This window comes from Sinocyclocheilus rhinocerous, unplaced genomic scaffold, assembly GCF_001515625.1.
Source record: "Sinocyclocheilus rhinocerous isolate Xijiao unplaced genomic scaffold, SAMN03320098_v1.1 scaffold1111, whole genome shotgun sequence".
Taxonomy (NCBI): Eukaryota; Metazoa; Chordata; class Actinopteri; order Cypriniformes; family Cyprinidae; genus Sinocyclocheilus; species Sinocyclocheilus rhinocerous.
This window is the reverse complement of record NW_015655406.1, coordinates 1200545-1225161: the sequence shown is the minus strand read 5'-3', so window position 1 is coordinate 1225161 and position 24617 is coordinate 1200545. Positions and strand designations below refer to the sequence as shown.

Genomic DNA, 24617 nt, shown 5'->3' with positions numbered 1-24617 from the left:
ATTGCATGCAATGGAGACCGAAAATAACAACAAACAGATACATGTTGTAAATCACACCAAGTTTTACTGTGAACTCAGATGAATCATGAACAGATGGGGGAGTGAAGTTAAGGGACAGTGACTTGTTGAGTGGAAAATGCCTTGGAAAGAGTTACAGTACAATGTTGAGAACTAATCGAGGAGCAAATCGACTCAAGGATGAAGAAGTGGTGAAGTCAAGGGTCAGAGACACTAGACTAGGCTGTTTTCCCAAAGAGCAGACACACTTAAGAAGAGACGGACATGAAAGCAGAAATGGGATAAGTGTCAGAAAAACAAGAAAGATGGCCATGCCATGTTTTCGGTATCTATTGTTCACATACTGTGAACCTGAAATCTGACACAGGATACCAGAGAAAGCAGCACAGGAAGATGAGAGAGAAATAACGTCAAATCTAACAGCAGTGTACTATTTGTCAATATTCAATTCATTTAATCATCCTCATGTAATTTCAAACCAGTTTTCAACTTTTGTTTAACACAAAGGGAGTTATTTTGCAGAACATTCACGCTGCTTTTTCCTGCACAGTGAAAGTGAATGGGGATGCGGCGCTGTCAAAAAAGCTAATAAAAGACGTACCATACAATTTGTGCACTATATATTCCAAATCTTCTAAAGGCCATTTGATAGCTTTGTATGAAGGACAAATCAAAATGTAAAGCATTACTAAAAATCCTTGAACTATCATTTGTTAATTTGATACTGCCATCACATAACTGTACATGAACACGAACAAAATTTGAAAACTATGGAAGGTTTGAAAACTATCGGAAGATTTTCTGATTTAAATAACCTAATTTTCAGTCTCATCGCTTTAAAATGTAGTCATATAAGCCATTTTATTCACACTTATGATCGTTTGAAGTCATCCTTAGACCTTGATGGTCCCTGACTCCATTCACTCTTAATATATGGGAAATAGCAGCAAATATTATGCAAAATTTCTCATTTTTTGGTGCATGGAAGAAGAAAATATATAAAGGTTTGGTAAATTTTTAGGTGCACTATCCCTTTAAAATGCTGTTTTTGTGTCATATAGGAAGAGGACATAAGCACTTACCTTACGTCCATCGACGCCATCAAGACCATGATGACCTTTGTCTCCCTAAAAGTAGGATTGGGTTTCAATTCAGCATGATAAACAACTGGTAAAAACTGGCAAAACTGAATAAATAAAGAGAATGCTAATAAATAAGCTCACCTTGAAGCCTTTATGACCTCTCTCTCCCTACAGATAAAACACAAGTGCATTTGTGATGTTTAGCAGTTCCCGAATAAATTATGAGAGAAAAAAATCAACTGCAGACTCTTAGAATGTGCTTTTGATTCAAAAAAATGTCTGTCGAATCAGCAAGGAAGCTCTGTCTCTTTTACCTTATCACCTCTTATTCCTTGGTCTCCCTGGAAGGAAAGGAAAATAGTATGGATTATCGTTTCAGCAAGAGCGCACAAATCAACTGTAATATCAACAGAATGTAAATATTTGTGAGAGAGAGCGGAAGACAGACCTTCATTCCTTGGTAACCGACTGGACCGGGATCACCAGGACTTCCCTAATAGGAGAAGGAAAGAAACATCAGAGAGAAATGCCAAAACGAATTTTGCTGGATATGGTAGTGATATAAATAACTAACGCAGAGATATTTGCTAATATGGCTGCCCTGAAACCTACAGTGACAATATTAACAGGCCTTAAGTGAGGATAAACAAGGATAAAGCCAGATTCAAGTCTGAGATTGTATCTTTAACCAAAATATTCCTACAGGGCTATAGGGGGTCAACTGTATGCTGTGATTATTGTTATGTCTACACAATCAGCGTTTGCTGTCAAATAATAGAATAGCTGGCTTAGTCACCATTTGCTGTTTAATAGCATAGCTGGATGCTTCCCAGTGTGTGTGCTTCTTTCATGACACTTCCAAGGGCTACATTTCGGAAGACATCCTTACAAACATAGTAAAACTGTATGCATGTTTCAGACAGGAAGTCCACCAGCAATTTCAGAGAAAAAAAAACACATTTTAACAGATCGTTGAAATCGTAACAGCTGCAGAAGATGAAAGACCTCGGGGTCAGTCGAGGGTTTTGCTTTGATTGGATTATCAACAAAGAAATCCAGGGACACATGGAACATTTATTCGACACAATGATCTCATAGCCATATGAAAAGTATTAATCAGCACAATAATAGGCACATACAATTGACTTTTTACCTGACCGCTGTATATTTTGACTTCATTCTAAAGGTTCGGACATATTTATTGTTCTTCAACAAATGTTTGCGGGCAAAATCCATTAATTTAAATAGCATATTTACCGAATCTACACAATCAGGAATTTTGTGTGAGGGTGAAAGATTTCCTCATGCAGATTTCGCAGCGTTGATCATGCATACTTGCTACGTTGACCAACAGAAAGCTTCTTGGTTTGAAAGTGATTTCAGTGTGAGCGGTGCTTTATACAGTCCATCTCTACACTATCGACAATAGACAATGAACCTTTTTTGCTAATGCTAATGTGACCGCACCTTTAGTATACTGTGTATAGCCCATTCACACCAACAGTGATAACTATAACGATAACTATATTAGCGTCCACATCAACGCATGATTTTATTCCGTTTATTATAAGTGTGCAGTGCCGTTTTGTCGTCTGCCGCTTTAAATGATTGAGCTTTTTAAAGATTTTAAGGATTCTGATTGGCTGTCAATGTTTTGTAAAATTGTTCTGAAAGTGATTCCAATGATATTGCTTCTCTGTGTTTTTATCTCTATTCTCATAGAATTAGAATCATTTAAAACTTTGACTTGTAAATGGGCTTTTAGATGTGAGTTACGACACCTCACTTCTATTAAATCTGTAAAAATAAACTAGATTCTTTAGAAATTTTTGATTTTTTTGGCATCTAATCATCTGCAAGCTGAAAATCATAGGTCGACAAGTTTGGTGCCAAAGTTTAATACTTAAGATTAAGAGGTTTAGGTTAAATCCCTACATCTAAATATGAGCAAGTTCAGCATTACAATTGATCCCAAGTGTTTTCTGGATCAGAAACAAAGTGGAGGAGCACAGAAATTTCAGATGTACTCCTGCAAACACCCACTATCACTTCTGAACAAGAGCATATCTAACAGCAGATGCTTACCGGAGCTCCAACATCTCCTTTCTCTCCCGGCATGCCTGGTCTTCCAGCCTCTCCCTGCAGAAAAAGAAAAGGTTAGGCCACAGTCATCTGTGCATGCTGATAGTGAATTAAACGTGAATACTTGTAACATTTCATAGGAATACACAGGTGCTTTCTATGCATATGGATGAAGAAGCAACATAAAGACATAAAAAAATATTTTTTTTAATACTCACTCTTTGTCCTGAGTCACCAGGTGGTCCCACAGGGCCTCCAGGGGCCTGTGAAAATATTGCATGAAACATTTAGAAACAGAAAACATTCATACAAGATGTTTGAATGGATTAGACGAGTAATGTTACTTACGTTGCAGTCAAAGGAGCAGCACTGAAAGAAAAGATTGAGAAGACATAATTAATATCCTACTGTACAAAATAAAAATGAGTGTTGCATTAAATGTGCAAAAGCTATGGAAAAGCCACATACCACATCCTTTGTTTCATTTGTCTAGAATGAAAATCAAAAAAGGGGGAGAGGACAACATTAGACAAAATCAACACACACAATTGTTATTTTGTTTACATTTTTACATTACATTTAAATTTATTTTTATTTTTATAAGATTGCCACTGTTAGATCTCATATCTCACTTCCCTCTGTTGATCAATCTATCACTAGCATGTGCTCTGTTGTTTTTAACCAGTTTGAGCCTGTGTCTCTTTCTTCTTTGAGAGATATTATTGGTAAAATGAAACCAGAATTTTACACATGCAATAATGGAACCATTGATCAAAAAGTCAAATTTGGACAGCTTGGTTCTCGCCATTTCAGACCTATATCAAAACTGCCATTCCTGTCCAAAGTATTAGAGAAGGTTATATTTATACAATTGCAATCTTTTCTAGATCTACATGGGTTTAAGAAAGTGTTCCAATCTGGTTTTAAATCCCGTCATAGCACTGAAAGTGCACTTGTAAAAGTTTTTAATGACCTGTTACTAGCCACTGACTCAGGTGATTATGCTGTTCTCTTGCTTTTAGAACTTACGGCTGCATTTGACACGGTAGGCCTTAAAGGGGTCATATGATGTTGCTAAAAAGAACATTATTTTGTGTAATGAAATGTGTTTATGCGGTTTAAGGTTAAAAAAACACATTATTTTCCACATACTGTACATTATTGTTTCTCCTCTATGCCCCGCCTTTCTGAAACGCGTCGATTTTTACAAAGCTCATCGTTCTGAAAAGCAAGGTGTACGCTGATTGGGCAGCTATCCAGTGCGTTGTGATTGGCCGAATACCTCAAGAGTGTGACGGAAATGTTACGCCCCTACCATACTGTGATGCCCTGTCCGGCCGGAGCGACGAGACAAAAACATTAAAACCCATTATAAACGAGGCATTTGTTGCATCCAGTGGGGACATAATTACGGATTATAATGACTTATACTGTATTTAGGCCAAACAAAGTAGGTTCGCTTTCACAACGAAACACAGCGTCTCCACGGCATGGCGACGGCAGCGGCATCAATACTACAGCGAGAATAAAAGTTATGCTTTCTTTCTTTGCGTGAACATTTGGGTGGTGTTATGCAAATCTTCCCACATCGTGACGTAGACATGTGGGGGCGTGTTAGAACGAACCATTTTAGGTAAGCGTGGTTGACTCTTAACTTTTATAAAGAATATCTCTTTGGATTTGAGACTTTAGTCTTTGCAACTTTACAGATCTTCTTTATGCACCAAGAGCTTGTAACACTTCAAAGAGAAAGGAAAAATATGACCCCTTTAAGATCTTGATTTCCCACTTAGAACATTGTGTTGGGATTAAGGGTACTGCTTTGGAGTGGTTTAGATCTTATTTGTACTTATTTGACAGAAGTTTTTCTGTCCACCTTGGGGATTTTGTGTCCTCTTCGGAATCCTTCTCGTGTGGAGGTTCCTCAAGGTTCCATTCTTGGGCCTATCCTGTTCTCTTTATATTTGCTTCCATTAGGGTCAATTTGTAGGAAGTATGGCATCTCATTTCATTGTTATGCAGATGATACACAACTTTATCTGCCTTTAAAACGGAAAGATGCAAAGTCCTTAGCACTATTGTTGGACTGTATTGAAGATATTAAACCTGGTTGGCCTTAATGTTTTTAAAGTTCAATGAAGAAAAGACAGAAGTTGTGGTATTTGGATCCGGGGATGCTCGTGATTCTTCTTATTTGGATCTTGGTGCTTTAAAACCATATGTGAAGCCCAATGTAAAAAACCTGGGTGTTATTATGGACAGTGACTTCAAAAACAACTGGATAAACAGATTAATTCAGTAATTAAAGTTAGTTTTTCCAGTTGATTATTCAAAGGTCAAGTCTTTTCTGTCTTTTAATGACTTCGAAAGAGTTATACATATTTTTATTTAGACTCACCTGGATTACTGTAATGCCCTTTATGTGGGTATTAGCCAGGCCTCCCCAACATGTTTGCAGATGGTACAGAATTCTGCCACTTGTTTGTTAACAGCAACGTGCAAGCAAGAACATAGCATGCCAATACTGGCCTCTTGTTCATTTTAGAATTGATTTTAAAGGGGTCATATGATGCGATTTCAAGTTTTCCTGTTCGGCCAATCACAATGCACTGGTTCAGCTGGCCAATCAGAGCAGACTGTGCTTGTCAAAGGAGGGGGCTTTGTTGAAAACGACGCGTTTGAGAGAGGCGGGGCATAGAGGACGTACAATACTGTACAGTATTTGAAAAATAATGTGTTTTCTGAACATTAAAGCATGTCAACATATTCTGTTACACCAAATACACAAAATAATGATCTTTAAAATAGCATCATATGACCCCTTTAAGATTTTGGTTTTAGTATTTAAATCACTAAATGGACTAGCACAAAGATATCTTTCTGATTTAATAAAGTTACGTACTACGTCAAGAGCACATCGTGCTGAGCATTTACTTTTGGTTGTTCCTCGAACAAGGCAGAAAACGTCTCGGTTACGTATGGTAACCCTCGTTCCCTGATTATACTCACGCTGTGATCAGCAGCAGCTGGATGCAATAATCGCATGCCAATGTGCATTGGCTCGTTTAGTTTACACTCGAAGTAGATTGGTCCCTCTAAGCGAGATCCCAATTTCGTCGGTCATCCGACGTGACGTCGAGAGTGACCGACTGAAAGGGAACTAGGGGGGACCGTGCTTTTGCATTGACAGCCTCCAAAACTTTGGATTAATTTGCCTCTCCATGTTAGGCAGGCCCATACACTTTCTGCTTTTAAATCTAGTCTCAAAACTCATTTCTACTCTTTGGCATTTAACACAGTATGAGAGCAGGTTTTATGATTGTTTTGGTCTTATGTTTGTTTTTATGTATTTACTGTTTTTAGTTGAGGATGCTTGTACAGCACTTTGGTAAACACTTGTTTTTTTTAAAAGTGCTTTATAAATAAACGTTGATTTTGAATTGTCATAAGCTCAAATGTCTTGCTTACAATAGCTGTCATTGTAGATGGCGCACAGATAAAGGAAGTTCAGTTTGTTGAAATTCCCTCTGCAGCTAATGTGTTTAGTGAAAATTGGATTTAAAAAATAAATGCTGCATTGAGCCTATAATCTAGAATCAATTTAGCAATATACACTACCATTCAAAAAAAAAAAAGGGGGTTGGTACAGTTTTTAATGTTTTTTGATACTCTTATGCTCACCAAGACTGCATTTATTTAATCAAAAATAAAGTAAAAACAGTAATTTTGTGAAATATTATTACAATTTAAAATAACAGTTTTATATTCTAATATATTTTAAAATGTAATTTATTCCTGTGGTGCAAAGCTAAATTTTCAGCATCATTACTCCATTCTTCAGTGTCACATGATCCTTCAGAAATCAATCTAATATGTTGATTTGCTGCTCAAAAAACATGTCAATATTATCAAAATTGAAAACAAGTTGTGCTGCTTAAAACCAGTATATTTTAGGATTCTTTGATGAACAGAAAGTTCAAAATAACATCATTAATTTGAAACAGAAATCTTTTGTAAAATGGTTGTATTAAAAGAAAGAAATTATATTAATTTCTTTCAAGAAAAAAAAATACTGACCCCCCCAAAACTTTGATTGGTAGTGTAAATAGTTCAAGGTACACTTTATGTTTATGCCAGTGTAATCTTTTCTCAAATAAACATTTAATCATGCAATTTCAAGCAAAGTTTCTTAATTCTTTTTCTTCAGGCAAATCAATTCTGAATGTGTTTGGGTCAGTCCGACCCATAAATCCACAGGAAAATCATGTAAACATCCTTGTTGTGGTGAGTTTGTGTTACGACACTCACAATCATGTTGACGATGGAGTTTATAGTGGCCATTTGTGAGGAGCGGGAGCTGTCTGCAGCGGTGAAGTTCTGTCTGTAGTTTACATCTGTGGCAATGACAGAGAGTCTGGTGTCCTGAGAAGACAATTGAAAGAAAAGGGAAACATTATTGCTTGTCCAAATACATTTGCATGAGAAAAAAAAATGTCTCTTTCTCACCAAAAACATCACATGTTGTGTATTCTTGTGTGGCCAGACTTTTAACCATCGGTTTGTCTACTCCACACTGCTGCTTATTATAGTCGCCCACTTACACAGGAAAAATATGTCTGATTTATTGCTAGGTTGCAGTTTTTATATAGTTTACTTGCTATGTGTTTTAAATAAAACTCAGAAATAATAATGTGTGTGTGTGTGTGTGTGTGTTTGAGTATCATAATTGACGCATCAGGCTTCTTTTATGGATCATATGATATGACAGAGGAGAACATGGTGCTCAAACTTGAGAAAGAATGAAAATCAGTTTCATTCAGAGGCCCAAACTGAGTAAAAATATGCAGTTTGGTTCAGTTACTGATTTATTTTTTAATTGTGATAGCTTGTAGTGCAAGTCAGTGAGATTTTTATAACAGTATAGCAGACTACTTACATAAAATGCATAAAAAGATCAGTTCTATATCTCCCAATAATACAGTCAAAGCAAAAATGTATTCAGACACCTTCAACATTTCGCACATTATCACAGTTTATTCGCTATAGTTTAGAAAATGGTAATAAAATATGACAAGAACTTGACAAGAGAGTTAAACTGTGTCAGAACAAATTCATTGTGATAATGTCAGATAACAATTAAGCAAAACCTGGTCAGGTCAAAGTGTCTGAATAATTTTTGGTCCACTGTATGAAGAATTTTTGGGTATAATATGTCACAGTTTACTTTATTTTGCTGTCCTCACCTACATAAATGAACTATAGTGTCCTGCACCCACTAGTAAAAAAAAATATCAAAAATTATATCTGGTGTCTGAATGATTTTTGGTTTGACTGTATGTCTTATTAAAATGGTATTTAAATGCTTAGTTTTATGATCAAAGCTCTGTAGTTTTTATTGTGGGGGGCAAAACATATAATGCAATGCAATACAATGATGATCAAGAGATGGATAAATAAATGTTCCTCTAAAGGCTGATGGATCACATTTGATTTTTTTACATGATTTTTCTAAAAAAATAAAAATAAATATATAAACCAAATTTGCTTCAGTACAGTATATGTTCATCTTGAAATATACCAAGAATATTGAAGTTGCACAAAAATCTGTAAAGGTTTTACCTTTACCTTTCATTTTGGTTTAATTGAACTGCACCTGGTGGTCTAGAGGCTGAGCTTACTTTATATGCAAAATGGTCTTTAAGTAAAGTCACACAGTGTCTACCTAAAAACCCATTGTATGCTTCAATCGTATATGTATACATGTCAGAAAATGTCATGCAATGCACTTCAAATCCAAGCAGCATCTATTATTTGTACGGTACCTCCTGGTCAGGTGAGATAGCCACAGCGAACACTTTGATAGCGTGTTGTCGTGCCTCATTGGCAGCCTCCTGGACCCCACCACATGGCTCCTTGTAGCCAGTCATAGGGTGACCATCCGTGACCACCACAATGTACTTATTCTCATGATAATGGGTGCCCCTGCAGGCAGATGCATGTGGCTATTTACACGCAATGTGACATGCAATGGCTATTTGTAAAATATTACATTTTAAAATGCATATGCAGTTTTAAGTAATGCCAAAAAATGTACATACGCTCGGAGTAGCTCAGAGATACCCTCCTTGATGGCACAGTCAGTGTACGTTCCTTTGCCGATGTATTTGATTTTGTCTATGGCAGCCTTCAGCTCAGAACGCTTTGTTTTCAGGTCAACTAACCCCATCACCAGCTCGGTGTCGTCACTGTAGTGCAGCGCTCCAGAGTTCCAAGTCACATCGCGATTACATTGTTGTGGTCTGGCAACAACACAACAGATATGATCAAATTACATTTGTAGAAAAGCAATAAAGTAAAAATTTACTCATTATTAAAGGTGCACTAAAAAAACATTTGTTTGCTGGCTGATACAACAGTACTGACCAAAGTTATTATCATTAACTAACTAAAATGAAACAAACTATTAAAAACTCAATAAAGCTGAAATAAATTATAAATATTAAATGCCTTGATAACTGAAATGAGTTTAAGATGTAGCAGTAAAATTACAAACTGAAAGTAAATTAAAACTAGAACAGAACTAAAACTAAAATAATAATAAATTAAACATAAATAGTAATATTAAATAATAATAATAATAATAATAATAATAATGACAAAAGCACATGACAAAATTACTAAAAAGTAAAATTAAAATACAAACTGAAAATATAAAGCTAATTAAAAATATTAATTAAAACTATAACAGTATGTAAAAATGCTAAATAACACCTAATATAACAGTACCTCTGTTATCTCTTGACAGTATAGAAGAATCACACAACTAGAAAAAAGATAATAAAATTTGTTCACATGATCTCAATATGGCAGCCACCAAAGGGAGGCTCCATTCAATGAACCGGCATTTTCTAGGATATACATTGTGAACCTTTTAAAGCATATGCTAGATATTATACAAATGGATAAATACAGAATTTCTTGGTCAAAGTATTTACAATATATCAATCAGAATATGTCATTTAAAGATAGCATACAGGTCTTTCAGCTGATCGATGAACAGCTTAGTGAAGGTCTTGATCTGGTTGATGAAAAACTCTGGAGGTTTGGCTCTGAGGGCCACACTTTCAGATGTGTCCAACACAAAGAACAAGTCCACAGGACACTCTGCAGGAAGACAGGAGGAGAATCACAAAATGATCTGTTCTTTATGGGTCTAGTCTACCAGGTTTACGTACTTGACTTAAGGTAAAACATCAGTTAAAAAGCTTCAAATGTGAGTTTGCATGAAAATGGTTTTGTAAACAGTGTTCACTGTTCATAATGCTATATAAATATGAATTTTCAGTGTTTATTAACTTTCATTTATCACTTCCTAATCATGATAATTACGGTTAGTTAGGAAAAATAATGAGCTCCCCCTATTGGTTGCTAAGAAAGTTGTTGCTCCATTATCAACTTGAGAAATTAGCATCACCTGACCTAAACCCTGCAGTCATGTGACATTACAGGTCATTTGAATACAGTATTAAAGTGTATGAGATACTGTATACATGCAGGTATGTTCAGATTAATCCAGATGTAAAATATTAAATAAATTGCACCAATGTCATAAAATGTTTACCTATTCAAAAAAAAAAAAAACTTAAAAAATCAAAATCCATCTCTTTGGAACAGTTAGATATGATTTCATCAAAATATTTATTTTATCTTTTTTTTTTTTACAAATTTAAGCACAGAATATATAGGAGGAATCCATAAATGTGGCCCAAACCAAGGCCTTTCTTGCAAAGAAGCACAAGGGTTCTCCAAAATCATAAGTTGCATCTCAACAAATAATTCACTACCCTCATTTCCTTTGCATTAAAGCATAATTGTGTTTATTTGTGATGCATCAAAGCATAATAATATCCTGCATATACTTTGAAACAAGCAACATCACATCATCATCAGGTATCTCCTGATGGATGGATGGATGTCAATTTGCATTGGATAAACCTTTCTATGATTCCATGACATAACTCGCTACTACAGTACACAATACCAAATACTATGATTCGAAATACCTCTATACAACTTCTTAGAACGTGTCTGCAATAAAAAATTGAGCAAAGTGCAATAAAAAACCCATATAGTGCAGAATGTTGTATGTCGATCGTTTATTTGCAGTTGCATTTAATATCTGTTTAATATAACTTATATTCGACTTTTACGCACAGGGACAGCAGTAATGCCGAACATGCAAAACATATTTTTCCATTACAAATAAGACAGTCAATGCAACATGAACGGAAAAATATTCATAAGTACCTCTGAAAGAGGGTATTTGGGCATCCTGAGCGAAGATCCCTGCCCAAAGTGTGCACAGCGCGGTCAGTATATATCCATTCAGCGCCATAGATCCTTATGTTAACGCACGTTAACCGTGCAAACTAATGTTGAGGGACACACAGAACAGAAGGAGTGATATGATTGCAAATGAAATATGAAAACAGGTTCGGGTGAGATGAAGTAGCGGACAGTGGCACGGTGGTGCGTCCGCTCAGAGCGCAAAGCAAATGAAACGCCTTACAGCAGGAGTGGGGAGGAGGAGGAGTTCGGTTCACTCATGTCTACTTCAGAGCTTCATCTGTGCCGCTGTACACCGATGTTAGGCCCTGAAACACTTCAAAATATGAGGTATATGCATAATCAAGAAGCACTTTGTGAACATTATTATGTTTAATGTGCCTAATGCAAACTATTTCTGATGTTTGAAGACGCTTTTCTGCACAATGACGCCACCATTATACAAAAGAAAAGTAAGAAAATAACTCAAAAGATGCATTGCATTCTTAATAATGGCCCATAACAATATGTTACATTTTAACTTTAATATATTAATTTTATGTTTTAATATATAATTGTATTTTTTTTTTACTTCCATTAATACATTTGACAAACATGCAATGCTTAACATTTCATACTGTAATTCAGTCCAGTAGTTTGAAATATCATGAAACTTTAATGAATGCCTTCATATATATTCATATTTGAATGTATATGAAATATTGATATTATTGTTTATGAACGCAAATTCCCAAAATACAACTTTTATTCTTCTATATAATATATTCTAAAAATAATAAATATATTATAATTTATATAGGCTATATATAATTATTGCTACTATTATAAGATCATAATAAATTCAATTTGGGAGAAAATATACTTTCAAGAAGATTTTTGTTTGTTTGTTTTTTCAATGATACTGACTGTAATACCAGGTTTAATCCATAAATTAAGTTTTTTAAATTTTTTTTTGTAGAAAGTTTGGTTACCTGTGAAACTAAATGGGTAACATTTTGGTGTGTGTGCATGTGACATGAAGCTCTGCGGTTTTTGGATGGGCAGAAGCAGAAAGATGCTCTGTGTTCTGGAGAGAATGAGACATCCTATGCAGAAAGAGTCGTGTTGTCAGGAGAGGTGAGATGTGTGATGTAGCCTTAGCACTCAAAGATACACAGCTGTCAAAAGCTGAGAGGTGAATAGTTTGAGAGAGAGAGAGAGAGAGAAGGGGGGAGGGGGGGATGTATTGTACATCCAGAGGGATGAGCTATATATGGATGTATTTTACATGTATTTTTATTTTGTTTGTTTATGGGTGTATATTATATGTATTAAATGTCAATCACCATTTCAAATTAGAAAAAGCAACAAGAATGATTCGCTTAAAATGTCTTCTGCCAATTTGAGGGCTAAAAATGAAACGAACAAGACTGGTTACACATGTATTACTTACACAATTAAAAAACATATTGGTCGACCACTAATCTGAATATTGCATGGGACGGGTTCACCATAATGGTTACAGGCCTAATGCCTCTGGTTTGAGATCTTTAATATGAAGCTGCTGTAAATCAACACACCAGATGTTGTCATTGATTGAGATAGATGATGATCTATACCTTTGTGTTCATACATTTTTCTAGAACGATAACAGGATCACAGTGGAACAGTATTTCACTTGGCCCGGAACAGTGAATATCTGGAGTTTATGAATGATGCTTTGTGTCTGGGTTAATGTCTCCCATTAACACTACAGTAAATTCAAGATGACACTCTATAATTACAACATTGTGAGTGAAGAACGACATCATCATTCATTCGCGTACACAACAACAGACTCACATACACGCATGTGAAAGGATGGGAAAATATCTAACTGCTTTGAGAGAGTGACAGTAAAGTGAAGACACTACAATCATTGTACATCTAGCAGTGTTGCATAAAATAGAGGAGGTAAAAAGGCAGTATGGTTCACCAATAGAGGAATATTTTTTTCCTCTCTCGGTCCGTAATGAACACTGCATGAGCTGGAACATCACACAGGTCACACAGGGTGGTCCCTGGGTTACAGTGTTAAATGGGATGTTTACTATATATTTTGGATCAAAATAGTTGCCTGGTGGCAACTGAAAGGGAATGGGTGTGTTTTCCCACTCAAGAAAGGATTCATTTCTCCTTGAAAATTCTATTACAGGAGTCCAATGTTTGGCCAGAGCTCAGCAAGCTTTTTCCACTGATCTCATTCTCTTTGCTTCCTTGAAAGAAAGAAAAAAAAAAATCATATTGTACCCTAAGACTGGGAGAAAAAAGGGGGCGAAACCATCTGGTAATAATCAGGATTTAATAGTGGAGGCTTACTGTAAATTTATGAAGAATCTGACAGCTGCACTGGTTTGTTTGGCCTGGGCAGGAGGAAGGGGCTTCATCAAGGTGAATGGCATCAGGATTCTTCGCTATTATGTGTGTGAGAGAGAAGCATGCTGCAAGACAGAGCAAAAACCAGCAAAAGATTGAAGACTTTTTGCTGACGCAGAGAAGGTAGATGTGAGAACAGACAAGAAGAAAATTCTAAGTTAGAGGCAGACTGACAGGTCAAAGTGCAGAGCCTTTAAAATGAATGTCATTCTGACATGTTAAATGGGGGGTGAGGGAGGGAGGGGTTAAGCTTGACCTCTGGCTGTCTAGGGAGCCTCAAAGGTTTCGATTACAATCACAAAACAGCAGGTAACAAACGCCCCAAACTCCAAACACTGTCCAGATATATAGCATTCAAAAATTTGGGGTCGGTAAGGTTTTTTAATGTTTTTGAAAAAAGTGCTTACTAAGGCTGCTTTTATTTGCTCAAAAACACAGTAAAAAAGTAATATTGTAAATTGCTTAGTATAATTAAAAATAACTGTTTTCTATTTTATTATATTTTAAAATGTAATTTATTCCTGTGATGGCAAAGCTGAATTTTCAGCATCATCACTCCAGTCTTCAGTGTCACATGATCCTTCAGAAATCATTCTAATATGCTGATTTGCTGCTCAAGAAACATTCCTTCTTCTTTTGAAAACAGTTGTGCTTCTTCATATTTTTTTGGAAAGCATGATACATTTTTTTTTTTTTTGATGAGTTGAAAGTTCATCAGAACAGCAATTTATACAAATACAAATATTTTGAAACATTATAAAAGTCTGGTTAATAAAATGTACAAAATAATTTCTATTGCACTTTGTTATTTATGTATATGACTTCATTTTTTCCAGCTCTATAGCTGTGGTGAGATGGACTCTGGAATTCTGGGAGGTTTCCTCTAAAGTAAGGGACAGACAGAGGAAAGCATTGATCTGCAAATAACAATAATCCATGTGTTTTGACCTTCTTGTGAATAATTCATCAGTCACATATTTTGTTTGAGCATTGGGAAAAATCCCAACTTTTCACCAAATGAATACCCTGGCCTTCCTTACCAGATCTGGATCCAAATAGAAAAGAAAGCCTGTGATATTTCCATGGGATGAGATCGTAAGCTCTTGAGAATTGCTCCAAGCACATTTGAATACAGATTCCAGTTTTACTAGAATTATGAAAACTTTTATAGCATGTGCATCAAACCGAATGATGAAGGAGTTACGTTATACAACAAAATCCAAAGTAATCTATGTGGATAAGATCATTATTTATATTGCACAGGATAATTCTGCCCCATTTCCTCTAGTGATTTAAGACTTTATGATGGTGAACAGATGTTGTCACACGATTTTGCAGATGTTAGATCACCTACACATGGATAGTTTAAATCAGGTGATATGTGGCTGTGTTAATGAGAAAACAAATTGATCCCAGACTGCACAGATGCACATTAGTGTCATCTCCTGTTTTATGCTTCAGCAAAACCATGATGAAACCTTACTCAGCTTTTCCAAATCATGTGATCATGTGACAGGTCGAAGCAGGCACATTATTATAGCGCTGTAAAGTCTGGAAAACACATTAGTACAAAAACACCTGTTAGGAGAGGAGAAGCAAAGCCTACAGTCATTACAGAGAGAACAATTTAAAATGAACTGCAAATACTATTACAAATACATAAGGATAAACTCTAAACCCTGACTCTTCCTTTTGTTTGTGCTCTGGATGACAGCTCAAATCTTGAGGATGAGGAGGTGTGCTATTACTAATCAATCATACTTGGTCTGGTGAACAATAAAATGGGTGGGGAAACAGACTTACTTTATAGAAGGGACTGGAGCAATTTCTAGAGATCAGAATATTGTGGTGACTTGGAGGACGAGTCTTCATTCCTTTGGACAGGAAGCAAAGCCCTAGCAACCACCCCGAACATCCTAGCAACCACAGAACAAGTTAAAAACACTTGTATAGCAAAATGTATAGCAAAACCGTAGCATCATGATGGCAGCTGTACAGGAGAGAAAAAAAACACTTACAATTTCTTTTGAAAATGTAAAAATCCAGTGAAAAATATGCAGATATACTTTTTACACTACCATTCAAAAGTTTGGGGTCGGAAAGATTTAATGTTTTTGAAAGAAACCAAGGCTGCATACTGTACAATGAACTGTAGTTTTCTAGTTTAATATATTGTAAAATGTAATTTATTCCTGCATGGAAAAGCTGAATTTTTAGAAGTCATTATTGTGTCACATGATCCTTCAGAAATCATTCTAATATGCTGATTTGATGATCAAGAAACATTTCTTACTATTATCAATATTGAAAACTTTATATTGATATTTTTTCCCCTAAGATTCTTTAATGAATAGAAAGTTTGACAATTTGAAATATTTTTTTGGTAACATTATAAATGTCTTTACTGTCCCTTTTTATCAATTTAATGCATCGAATGAATGGAAGAAATCATTTCTTAATAAATAAATGAATAAATAATGTTACTTACCCTGAACCTTTGAACAAGTAGTGTATTATATATAAACTATTAATTTTTTTGCACAATGTCTATTATGAAAAGCACTACATAAATGAATTTGACTTGCCTATCTAAAGATTTATCTGTATATTCAAAAATAATGCACAATTTTTTTTTATTTCTAGTTATTATCCTGTCATATGCGTTAAACATTAAAAAATTTTTTAAATAGGCCTACATAAAATGTGAGGCAATACCGTACTGTACATCAAAATAGTGGAATGCACACATTCAATGCTTGCTGAATTTCGGTAGAACAATATCAGAATTCACTTCATTTGTACATTCTGTTCAATTCAATATGTTTTTTAATTGTTGAAATGAATCTTATCATTTCTTTTGTGTCCTTGTGTGAGTTTTAGTGAGTTTGGGGAAAATAAACCATAAGCATTGTCAATTTGGTATATTTTAACATTGTGAACGGGATCTTGGATAGCAGCTGTTTTTCAGTGCTCAGTCTGTGAGTGTTCACTCAGTCAGCATGGTAAGGTATGATGCTTTCATAAGTGTGTTATGGAAAAATGAACACTGCTTAGCTGAAGCTGCACTAAATTAAATCACATCCTGAGGGTGTAATGAGACTGAAAGAGAGACAGTGTGAGAGTAAAATACTTTAGAAAACAGCATTCTGACCACAAGAGTCTATAAATAACTGCCAGAAGATCAATTTGGAGCAGTCATCAAGGCTTCGCGCTTAAGAGCCGCAGCTGATTCAACACAGACCTGAGCTGCACACAAACGGCTGCGAGCGCAGTGACACTTCGCACACATCTGAATATTTGGGTTGAACTGTTCTGGAACGTTGTTGTAAATACAACTTAACCACTGATTTCTAGTTGTGTCCTCTTTTGGACGGCCAAACAAAGTAGTTTCGCTTTCACAATGAAACACATAGCACCTTCACGACATTGCGGCGGCGGCAACAACAATACTTCAGCAAGAATAAAAGTTAAGCCTTCTTTCTTTGTGTGAACATTTGGGCGGCGTTATGCAAATCTTCCCACATCGTGAGGTAGACATGTGGGGGCGTGTTAGAACGAGCCGTTTTAGGTAGGTGTGGTTGACTCTTAACTTTTATAAAGAATATCTCTTTGGATTTTAGACTTTAGTCTTTGCAACTTTACAGATCTTCTTTATGCACCAAGAGCTTGTAACACTCCAAAGAGAAAGGAACAATTGAAATTGCATCATATGACCCCTTTAATCTTAAAGTGCAGTCTGTCAAACAGATGGATAAAGCTGGTGGAGTTACTTTGCTCGCTCTCCCGAGCACTGGGATGATGTTTACCGAAAATCTCGATCCGAAGATCCAAAAACAGCATCTATTGAGACTTCCACAGAAACAAGGTTGCGCAGCCGAATCACTTCCAGAGAAAGACACTGAACTGCCAATATCCACAAAATCAATGAATATACCACAGCGTATGATTGCACATTAATGATGAACATCACGAATTGAATTCCACTGAAACACATTTCACCAAAAAAAAAAAAAAGTTCCACCAATGCTTACAAGAGAAGATGAAAGTATGCTATGAAACAAAACTTTTCCCCCATTGTCGTATGACGTTTGCACGGCCAGAACAACCTCTTCTTTTACTATTGGATAAACTCTGCCCTCTAGTGGACAAGTACAGCTCTATCTATCTATCGGCCTATCCAACCATCCATCCATCCATCTATCTATCTATCTATCTATCTATCTATCTATCTATCTATCTGTCTGTCTGTCTGTCGGCCCATCTATCTATCTATCTATCTGTCTGTCTTTCAGTGCAAACTACTTTTTCTGTCAGACCCAATGACTGTGCACTTCTGTTATTTTCTATGTGAACAAAGGTTCATGGCCTCTGTATGTCTGATTGTGGACAGTGCAGTTAATTTTTTAACAGAATACATGTTGTTTTCCTACATATTACACAAATCACCGTAGGCCGTTACTGACCACCACACAGCTCACACAAGCTTTATGTGTAGAGGCAAAGTGTACTACAGGTTAACCCTGAAGAAGACTTGAAACAGCTGAATAGAAATACAGCATCAATCTGGTCATAACTTTTAGTTGATTTTTAGAAAAAAAACTCATAAATTCGTACAAATGCACTAATAAAATGTAGCATTAATAAAACGTCTTGCATGAAAATAGCTGTCAAAAACAGATAGCATGTACTACTTTTAAGATACTGTGTCCAATGAGTTTTGAAATGTTGTTGCGTAAAGTATCTTTTAGGGGATTCATAGACATGTTTTTGTCTTAGATGACAAACTAGACATGTATGAGAGCAGTATAAATCAAGCTTATAGGGTGGGCAGAGCAGCAGGGTCAGGGTCATAGTGTTTGTCATGAGAGAGAAAATCTTAAAGTGAGGTGGGTCTCAGCTTTATATACGCTTCACAACTTGTTTTATTTAGATGGAACAAGTTACAAAGAAACTTATTTTCTATGAAAAAAGGTTTCTTTTTTATGAAAAAAAAGGATGACAAAAGTCCTCATTTGTTAACATTAGTTAAAGGATTATATAACATGAACAACGAGGAACATATTTTTATACCAAAAAAAAATGGCAAGGTGACCTTTAATTCAAAACGAAAACACTAGAACATTTGAGTGACAGCGGTCAAACAAATATTTACCAACAGAAGCCGGTGAACTGGGTTGGAGAAAATTCTGGAAAGAATTTTGTATTTATTTTACAAGTAGCATAAAGAGAAAATATAGCTTTGTATATTAATGCTGTGCACAGTATCGTCACTTAAAACTAAAGCATAAAATTAGCAGTTCAACTGTATAGTCCAAATTACATTTTATATACCATTGTTCAGCTTACAAAAATATATCATATACTTACAAATGATCAGACAAATCTATGTGCTTCATTTAAAAATATCTTTTTAGTGGTACAAAACAGACATTTTTTACATAAATGCTTAAAATATAAATAGCATGTACAAGATTTCTTGATTTAAAAAAAAATATATATACACAATTTATCTTGAGAGAAGTTTCTAGTTCTTCAGTATCTCAGTAAATCAATCAAACATGTAAGTGGAACAAAAAGCACAAACTTTGGCTGATCAATACAAAGTACTTCCTTAGTACATCCTTTCATTTTATCGTCTGATCTTTCTAATCAGAATCCTCACTGCTGCATGAATTGTACGAGCTGTCATAATACTCAGCCATGTAGGGAAACTTATGGATGCTTGGGTTCAGTTTGGGCACCCAGGAACGAGGAACCAGGAATGTCGCGAGGTTGAACAAATCCACAAACACTTTGTAACGGTCACTGAAAGATGAGAGAACGAGGCATCACTGATTTATTTCAAACTTCATTTATTAGCACTTTTCAGGGGTTAAAGTGTTACTGTTTATGACAGATCTTTATCACGGTGTGAAACTCCCATAAACACATTAAAACTGTGAATAAAAGCCTTTTATCAGCGTCAAACACTTGTAAACCATATCAATGGAGATAAGTGAGCATTAAGGATCAGAACCTGAGATAATTATGAGGAAATGAGCTGTCGAAACAACACAAAACCCAAGAGTAGTTAAGTATTTCAGACTGACACAGTGTCATTAGTGAGACACAAACCTGACAGTGGAGCGCAGGTAATGGTAGCCTGAAGATCCACCTGTCCCTGCCTTACTCCCAATCATTCTGTGCACCATACAGACATGGTTATCTGGAGGGAAAGGTTTGGGATGTTAGCGTGGGATCTGGCTGCAGTATATGTGGAGCTCCCTGAATGAAGGCTCAGAATCAAAGACTTACATCTCCACTTGGTCATGAGCGTATCGATCTCCATCAGTGCAGTCAGGAGCTGGAAGGGCACCTGGAATCGAGGCTCTTCCCTGGAAGATGAAGAAAAAGTAAGGATGAAGATCTCCACTGTAAAAATACCCTACACTCTAATGCACAAAAATGATATTTCTATGAATATAGTGGATATGGGATGAAATGTAATCATACATACCTATAGAAATTAATCATTAGAGCTCCCTGAAGGGCCTTGTAAGAAAGTCGCCGTTCACCTTTTGGAAAAAGATTGAAACTCTTGTTTTCATGCACCATAGATGGTAAAAAATGTGACCCAGGACCACAAAACCAGTCATAAGGGTCAATTTCTCAAAATTTGACCCATACCATGTTTTTTTTTTGGCTATTGCTACAAATATACCCCAGCGACTTAAGACTGGTTTTGTGCTCCAGGGTCACAAATACTTTCAAAGTAGTAAATAAAACAGATTCTTGGACTATGTTTTAAAATAAAACAGTTTTTCAGTCTTTACTATAAAGTTTCATGTTTAATGTTTTACTTACCATTATTTGTAAAATTTACTAAAAACTTCTGAGCGAAAATAGTTCAAAAGTAAATCCTACACCATTTTTTTTTCAGTGTAGTATTGAAATGGATACTATAAGGTCTTGGTAGTGTCCAAAACCATGGTATTACCACAATTTTACCTTTGTATAGGTGAATGGGTCTATAGGCCCAGACCAAAATAGCACCCAATTATTTATTTTATTATTATTTTGAATAAGCTTAAATTTAGTTAAATTTTTTGTCATTTTTATGCACTTTTGTCATTTTTATTAGGCTTTTTTATTTTAATTTTTTTAAATATTACTGTTTAGGTTTAATTCAGATTTACGTCCTTTTTCTTTATTTCCAGTTAGGTTCCACAGCCTTGACAACAAACTGCAGAATGTTTATGTTTTTCCATCTAATATTTATATTTTATTTCAATTAACAAAAACGTATGCATAGTTTTAGTTAAAAATAACAACCCTGCCTATAATCTACACTACACTAGTACTGGCTAAGCATTGTGGGCCAATCTTCACCTTTGCTTAAAAGATGCTCATGGCGTTTTGGGTCAAACAGGGCGGTAAAGACCTCAGTCTGTTTGTTTAGTTCAGCCAGAAGGTCCTCCTTCACCTCAGAATCTTCCATTTTCTGTAAATCAAAGCAACGAGTTAAACTTGATAACTAACATTATTGAGAAAAAAAAAAATCACTGTGATCGGAAAAGAAAGCAGAACGGACTTCCAGTTTGTGCTTCTCCATCTTGAGACCCTCTTCGATGTTGGCTTGCAGTTTTCCCCAGAAATTAAATCCATCATTTTCCAGTCCAGGAGTCCTCTCCAGCCATTTCTGCAATAGACATAATAACACATAACTGAAGTAGCACATTAATTATGCCAAAAGTAGTGACAAAATTCATTCTTTTTATTCAGAATATCCTGGAGGGGTCTTGAACCTGAAGATGAGAGGTTTTACCTCCACCAGCTGAAGGAGAGTGGGTTCCTGCTCTGAACTCAGCAGAGTCTCGCTCTCTTGTCCATGGAAGTTATCTCTGTAGTGTCGTCGGTTGTAGGGGACTCTCAAATGATCCGCCACACCAATCTTAGCCTCCAGAAGACGGAACTGAAGACTCTGGAACCCAGAGGCCGGGGACAGATACTCCCTACAGCCCATTAACAACATCTTAAACCAGTCCGACTAGTGAACGAATCACTCAAACCATTTTTTCTGGATTGACTGATTCACTGAAAAGATTCAACTCATTCATCTACTCGTTTTGTTTTTTTTAATGTCAGTGCAAAATGTAAAGTATATCATCACCCAGTGACTATAAGGCATGAAGATATTAGGATATTGTAAACATTAACATCATGATTTTTTGCGAAGCTGCTTTGAAACAAAGTATTGTGGAAATCACTATACAAATAAAAATTAACTTGACTTGTTCTTTTTCTTTTTTGCTTTATTTTGTAAAATTGAGGCCTGTTGTTCAGGGATGTTTGAGCTTAGGCCATCCAAATCTCATGAGAAAAAGTATGTATTTTATGACGTGGTGATTTTGTATGAATTAGAATGATGTGATTCATATAGAAACGTACAATTTTTAGAAAAAAAAAACATGAAGGTTCACCCTAAACCTGACTGTTAGTGGGGCGTGAGTAGATCGTATGCAAACACATGAATGCGATCGTATGAATTCATATAAAATAAGCAGCAATTCGCCAAAACGTAAAATAGCTATGAATTGACATGACTGTGTTGACGAAGGATGTTACCTGAAATCAAAGAAGTCCAGGGCAGTCATAGTCTCCAGGACAGCAAACTGCTCCACCAGCAGTTTGAAGATCATGGTGATCCTGTGGATCCTGCTCACCACCTTCAGCATGTTTCTCTCATCCCGGACCTGTGGACAAAGTCCACATTTAATCATTTAAAAAAATTATATATATACACCTACTCTCTCAAAAATAACGGTTCCAAATGGTGGTTTTTACAGCGATGCCATAGAAGAAGCATTTTTGGTTCCCTGAAGAACCTTTCAGTAAACAGTGGAACTTTTCTTTTCCTCAGTGTGAAGAACATTTTAAAAACCTAAAGAACCCTATTTCACTATAAAGAACCTTTTGTGGAATGGAGAAGTTCCATGGATGTTAAAGGTTCTTCATGGAACTGTCGATGGCAATAAATAACCCAAGGAACAATCAACTCTTCTCTTTAAAAGCATACTTATTTTAGGTGGTGTCCTGTCCACAACTCAATATTCATTTTGTTCGTTTAACTCACGTGCTTTTTAATGAATAGGTCCCGAACTGAATCAAGCTCCCATAATATCTGCTTAAACCACAACTCGTAAGCTAAAAGAGAAAACACAGGATAACAGTCAGGATTTGTGGATATCAAACTGCAAAATGTTTTTGCTAACCAGTTTTCATATAGTATGAATGCACAGAAATAGATTACCTTGGTGGGTAACAATGAAAAGATGCTCATCGTGGATTTTGTCACCTCTCTGTTGACTCTGCAAAACTTGAGCGTTCAGCACCTTGTCAAGCTAACAGCAAACAGATTGAAGTTATGACACCTTAATGCATTTCAGATCTTCTTGCTGTGGTTAAGTCATTTTGCAGCAAAATAGGGTTCAATTTAGATATGAATAATTCATATTTGGATCAATACAGATGTATCTATGAAGGTTGATGACTTTATTACCTGTAGATATTCTCCATAGACAATTCCTCCTTTAGTGGCTTTGTTGATGCCCTTTTGGGATTCATCCTCTTCCTCTGCCTGACTGGGTTTACTGGTAAACAATGTAATTTTGAGATAAAGAACATATATTTTATTTTTACATTTTCTTCAGGTAAAAAATAAAAACATTGCATTTTATTTTTATTACATTATATTTCATTTGATTTTGACAGGAATTAAAAACTCACTGATGCTTTCTTCCCAAAAAAGGACATCCACTCATGTTTTTCCTCAAAATGTCCCCAAGGTTCTGGGGGCTTCATTGCAAAGTGAAGCATATAAAGATTTGCAGTGTCCAATCAGATGCTGGATAGCCAAACCCTGCCTATCAAAGCAAACACACAGGGTAGGCATGTGAGTGTGTGAGTTTGTGTACAGTTTATAACAGTGTTACTCATTGCGCGGCTCGCCAAGCTTTACTTGTGGCTCGCATGGCAGTAAATAATACGATGATATGATCATGCAGTCAATACAGATATTTCATAAAAACATTAAAAACAAGCAGGGCTATAACATAACCCATTAAAAAAAACTCACACCATGTCTACACCGGACGCGAGTGGCGCGATCCGACAAAAGACAATAGAACCCAGTGATGTTGTCTACACTGGATGCGGCGCGGCACGATGCGACACGATCCCCATCAGTAAACTGATGCCTCGTTCTATTTATGACGAACTGTACTGACACTACGTTCAAATGATTTGCAACTGTCGCTTTGTCGCGTCAAGTGTAGACAGACTTTTAGCGCAGCGGGGCGCGGCACGACAACTGTGCGTCCGGTGTAGACACGGTCAGGCAGTGTCTGCTCAATTACAAATAATTTATATTAAAAAAAAAATACCTAAAATAGCGGCATTACAAGATGGAAATATAGACTAGAAAAGATATTTACACTTGCTCTGTCCTACGTCCATGACACTGACTCACTGCGGAGTTGCCAGTTTTAATCTTAACAGCTTTTAACGCCGAATGTGCACTTGGATGGTTAGATACATGATGGGCTAATATAAAAAAAATAAAATAACTTAAGGTCTTTCCAGCATTAAGGCAATCCTTCTTTTTTTTTTTTTATAATCTTGTCTCCGTTACAAATTTGACTGGTAAATGATAAAGAA

The 24617-nt window shown here is 35.9% G+C and overlaps 2 protein-coding genes across 3 annotated transcripts in view; both read right to left on the bottom strand.

Moving 5' to 3' along the window:
* The window catches only part of LOC107718214 (collagen alpha-1(VI) chain-like), a 34463-nt gene extending 22722 nt beyond the window's left edge, over positions 1-11741 (bottom strand). For both annotated transcript variants that reach the window (XM_016525200.1, XM_016525201.1), the window contains exons 1-13: positions 11490-11741; positions 10217-10346; positions 9281-9481; positions 9005-9164; positions 7491-7604; positions 3651-3671; positions 3531-3551; positions 3401-3445; positions 3186-3239; positions 1549-1593; positions 1415-1441; positions 1242-1268; positions 1101-1145 (exon numbers count right to left, since the gene is read on the bottom strand). In XM_016525200.1, coding sequence (XP_016380686.1) covers positions 1101-1145; positions 1242-1268; positions 1415-1441; positions 1549-1593; positions 3186-3239; positions 3401-3445; positions 3531-3551; positions 3651-3671; positions 7491-7604; positions 9005-9164; positions 9281-9481; positions 10217-10346; positions 11490-11577 — 978 coding nt within the window. In that variant the 5' untranslated portion in view covers positions 11578-11741. The remainder of the gene's footprint in view (positions 1-1100; positions 1146-1241; positions 1269-1414; positions 1442-1548; positions 1594-3185; positions 3240-3400; positions 3446-3530; positions 3552-3650; positions 3672-7490; positions 7605-9004; positions 9165-9280; positions 9482-10216; positions 10347-11489) is intronic.
* A 7667-nt stretch (positions 11742-19408) lies between these two features.
* LOC107718213 (tryptophan 2,3-dioxygenase B) lies at positions 19409-23768 on the bottom strand. The gene is made up of 12 exons (XM_016525199.1): positions 23688-23768; positions 23461-23551; positions 23212-23302; positions 23035-23105; positions 22527-22654; positions 21727-21913; positions 21493-21600; positions 21291-21402; positions 20419-20476; positions 20217-20296; positions 20037-20127; positions 19409-19727 (listed from the first exon to the last, which is right to left on the bottom strand). Exons 1-12 carry the CDS (start codon positions 23720-23722, stop codon positions 19568-19570), a joined length of 1212 nt encoding a protein of 403 aa, XP_016380685.1. The 5' UTR covers positions 23723-23768; the 3' UTR covers positions 19409-19567.
* Positions 23769-24617: the final 849 nt, after the last annotated feature.